General features: G+C 18.4%; 1 protein-coding gene across 1 annotated transcript; it reads right to left on the bottom strand. All coding sequences in view use genetic code 6, as the record gives it.

Moving 5' to 3' along the window:
* Positions 1-2,199: 2,199 nt before the first annotated feature.
* On the bottom strand, positions 2,200-3,230 carry TTHERM_01716400 (kinase domain protein; the record flags this gene model as incomplete). Its single annotated transcript, XM_001029208.2, has 4 exons — positions 2,200-2,289; positions 2,454-2,543; positions 2,824-2,913; positions 3,181-3,230. Coding segments are annotated over 4 exons (320 nt in total), but the record flags the coding sequence as incomplete, so codon positions are not given.
* Between the last annotated feature and the right edge of the window lie 388 nt (positions 3,231-3,618).

The raw sequence follows: 3,618 nt of genomic DNA on the forward strand, positions 1-3,618 counted from the left end.
ATTTAAAAAGTGACAATTAAATTGGTGATGAAGGTGCATCAGGCTTAGGTTCTGCTTTAGCAAATTGCATTAATCTCTCAAATTTGACACTTTGGCTTTAGTAAAAACAGTTTATTTGTTTTGGATTGTGATATTTTTAATTATAAAAACTAATTAAAAACAATAAAGCTCTTTTTTCTTTTTTTTTATTGTGCTTGTTTTTTTTTGTTCTTTCTTTCTTAATTTAGATCAACATTTTATTTGAACTTTTGCTTTTATTATTTATTTCTTATCATTTCATATTTTTTCTTCATTTTTTCCTTCTTATTAACTATTTAATGATATATTTTTTCTTCAATATTTAAAAAGTGACAATTAAATTGGTGATGAAGGTGCATTAGGCTTATGTTCTGCTTTAGCAAATTGCATTAATCTCTCAAATTTGAAACTTTACCTTTAGTAAAAACAATTTATTTGTTTTGGATTGTGATATTTTAAACTATAAAAATGAATGTAAAACAAAAAAGCTCTATGAATTTATTTGATATCTTTTATTTATTTTAATTTTTTATTTTTTTATTCTACTAATATTATTTTATTTATTAATTTAAAGAATAATTTATAATTTAAAAGTTTATTTTATTTTAATTTTTATTAATATTATAAAAGTTATTACTCAAAGACTGAATCATAAAAATTCAAATTACTAAGCAAGTGTCATAAATCAAAAAGATTAGTTGTCTTTGATTTCTAATGATAAACAACTGGTGAAAAAAGGAAGAATAAATATAAAATGTTTGAATAATATTATATATTTTATTATATAATATTTTGAAAAAGTGTTTTTAACCTAAAATATAAATAGATAGATAGATTTTATTATTGATTTTATATTTATAAATATCATTCATATTTTTGTAAGTAAATAAATTATTTATAAAAATAAAAAAATTAAATTTACTTAAATAAATTAAATCCTCATAAGCAATTTCTCCAAAAACGTTCAAATAATTTGAAACTTTTAATGTTATATTACATCTTATTAAATTATATAAATTCCAAACTTTTATATACCAGTTATATTTTAATCTTAAATATTATCCATCAATCATATTTCTATCCTTATTTTATTTATCATGATTAATTAGATGTCATGATTTAAATAAAACCTCAGGGAGAAATCAAGTTTTACTTATGAAAATTATCAAATTTACATGAAAATTGCAAAAAATGTATGAAATTTATGTACTTTTTCACAGTATTTATTGTATTTCATATTGATAAAGAAATCAAATATAAGCGATTCACATATCAAAATTCTTCAAATTTAATGCTCTCTTTGTTTATAGTAAAAATAACATATTTCTCCTTCATTTGATATTGGTATTCCAAAATAAAAAATACAACAATAGTTTAATTAATTTCTCAATATTTATTTTTTAAAAAATATCTTAATAGTTTATTTTTTTTTCAGTTCTCCAGTTTAATTTTAAACTTCTTATCCAAGCAATTAATTGTATCTATAAAATTTATAAATAATTAATGTATAAAATAATTAATAAATCAGTTAGTTAATGAGTTATTTTGCTAAATAGATGAAAAAGTGCTTATTTATGTTTAAAATAAATTAGGAAGTTGTTTTTAAATAAACAAATAAATTTAAATGCACTAAAATTAAACAAAAGTAATTTATTAGTTTGTTTATTTGTTTGTTTGTTGTGGATCAAAAGATTTTTGAAACCCATTTGTTTTGAAGTTTAAATCTCACAAATATATTAATTATTAAAAAAACTAAATAAATTTTCAGCTAAACTAGTTAAATTACCAAATACTGAGATTCAAATTTTTTATATTTTCGCACTTCACTAAGTACATTCTAATATTCTTAGTTCTATCTTTACCAAAATCATTCCCACTATGAAAAATAATAAATAATGAATGAATGCAATAAAAATACAAAAAAAATAGAATTAATAAGTTAATCAATTATTTTTCTAATAAGTTTAAGAATATTCATTCATTTATTTATATTCAATTAATTAAATGGGAAGCTATTTTATTTCAATATAAAAATTAATGAAAAAACTAAAAATAATTTATTAGTTTTAAATCAATCAATTCATTTTATAAACCCATTTTTTTTTAAGTTAAAATATAATAAAAAATTCCATTCAAAAAACTAAATAAATTAATAGTTAGTTAGTTAATTAATTAAATTACCCCAGTTTGAGATTCAAATATGCTATTTTTTGGCACTTCTCCAAGCTTATTCCAATGTTTTAAGCTCCATCTACATCAAAGCTATTCGAACTATGAAAATAATAAATAAATAATTAATGTGTTGAAAATAATGAAAATAAAATAGAAGAGTAATTAACTGAATAGTTTATTGAATTCATAAACAAATAAATATAGATGAAAAAAAATTAATCAAAATTTAAACAAAGTTTATGGTTTTTGAATTAATCAATCACCTGAGATCAAGACTCAAAGATGTTATCTTTTTGCACTACTCCAAGCTCTTTACAATATTATTAGCTCCATCTGCACCAAGGTTATTTGAACTATGAAAATAATAAATAATAAATTTGTTGAAATTAATGTAAAAAATCGAAAATAAAAAAGTAATTAACAAATAATTTCCCTAAACAGTTAAAAAAGCATTTAATATTTGCTATTAATTGATAGGAAAATTGTTTCAATTCATAAAAATATAAATCAATATTGAATCAAAAATCAAAAAAAGAATTTATGAGATGTGAGTTAATAAACTAATTTTCCTAGTTTAAATTTCACAAATGTATTAATTAAAAAAATAAATAAAAAAATAAATCGTTAAATTACCTGAGATTGAGAATCAAAGATGATATATTTTTGCATTTCTCCAAGCTCATTCCAATGTACTTAGCTCCATCTGCATCAAGGTTATTTGAACTAGGAAAAAATTAAATTATTAATGAATTGAAAATAATCAAAATAAATTAGAAAATAAAAAAAAGTTTTACTAAACAAATTAAAAATTATTTATTTTTTTATTTATTTATATGTAATTAATTAGGATTTTGTTTCAAATCATAAACAAATAAATTTGGATCACAAAAATTAAACAAAAAAAATAATTTATTTTCCAATCATATTGTTTTAAAGTTTAAAAATTTTATAAATTAATTAATTAAAAAAAAATAAATTTAGTTAAATTACCTTAAATTTAGATTCAAAGATTTTAAATCTTAGCACTTCTCCAAGGCCATTCCAATTTTCTTAGCTTCATTTGGACCAAAGTAAATAATAAATAATGATTATGTTGAAAATAATCAAACTAAAATAGAAAAGTAAGTAACAAATAAATCAATTAATGAATGAATTTATTAATCAGATTAAAAAGTACTTTTTATTTATTTATTTATTTACATATAATTTATTGGGAAGTTGTTTTATTTCATAAACAAATAAATTTAGATGCACAAAAATTAAACAAAAAATAATAAAAGAATTTATGCATTGAGTAAGTAATATTTTAATTTATTTAAGATGTAATTAATTTTATTTTATTTGGTGGAAAATTTGGTTAATTAAATGTTTACTTGAATTATTTGTTATTTTTGTTAAAAATATATCAAAATTTAATAAATTCTTAAA

Source organism: Tetrahymena thermophila (genome assembly GCF_000189635.1).
Source record: "Tetrahymena thermophila SB210 genomic scaffold scf_8253903, whole genome shotgun sequence".
Lineage (NCBI taxonomy): Eukaryota > Ciliophora > Oligohymenophorea > Hymenostomatida > Tetrahymenidae > Tetrahymena > Tetrahymena thermophila.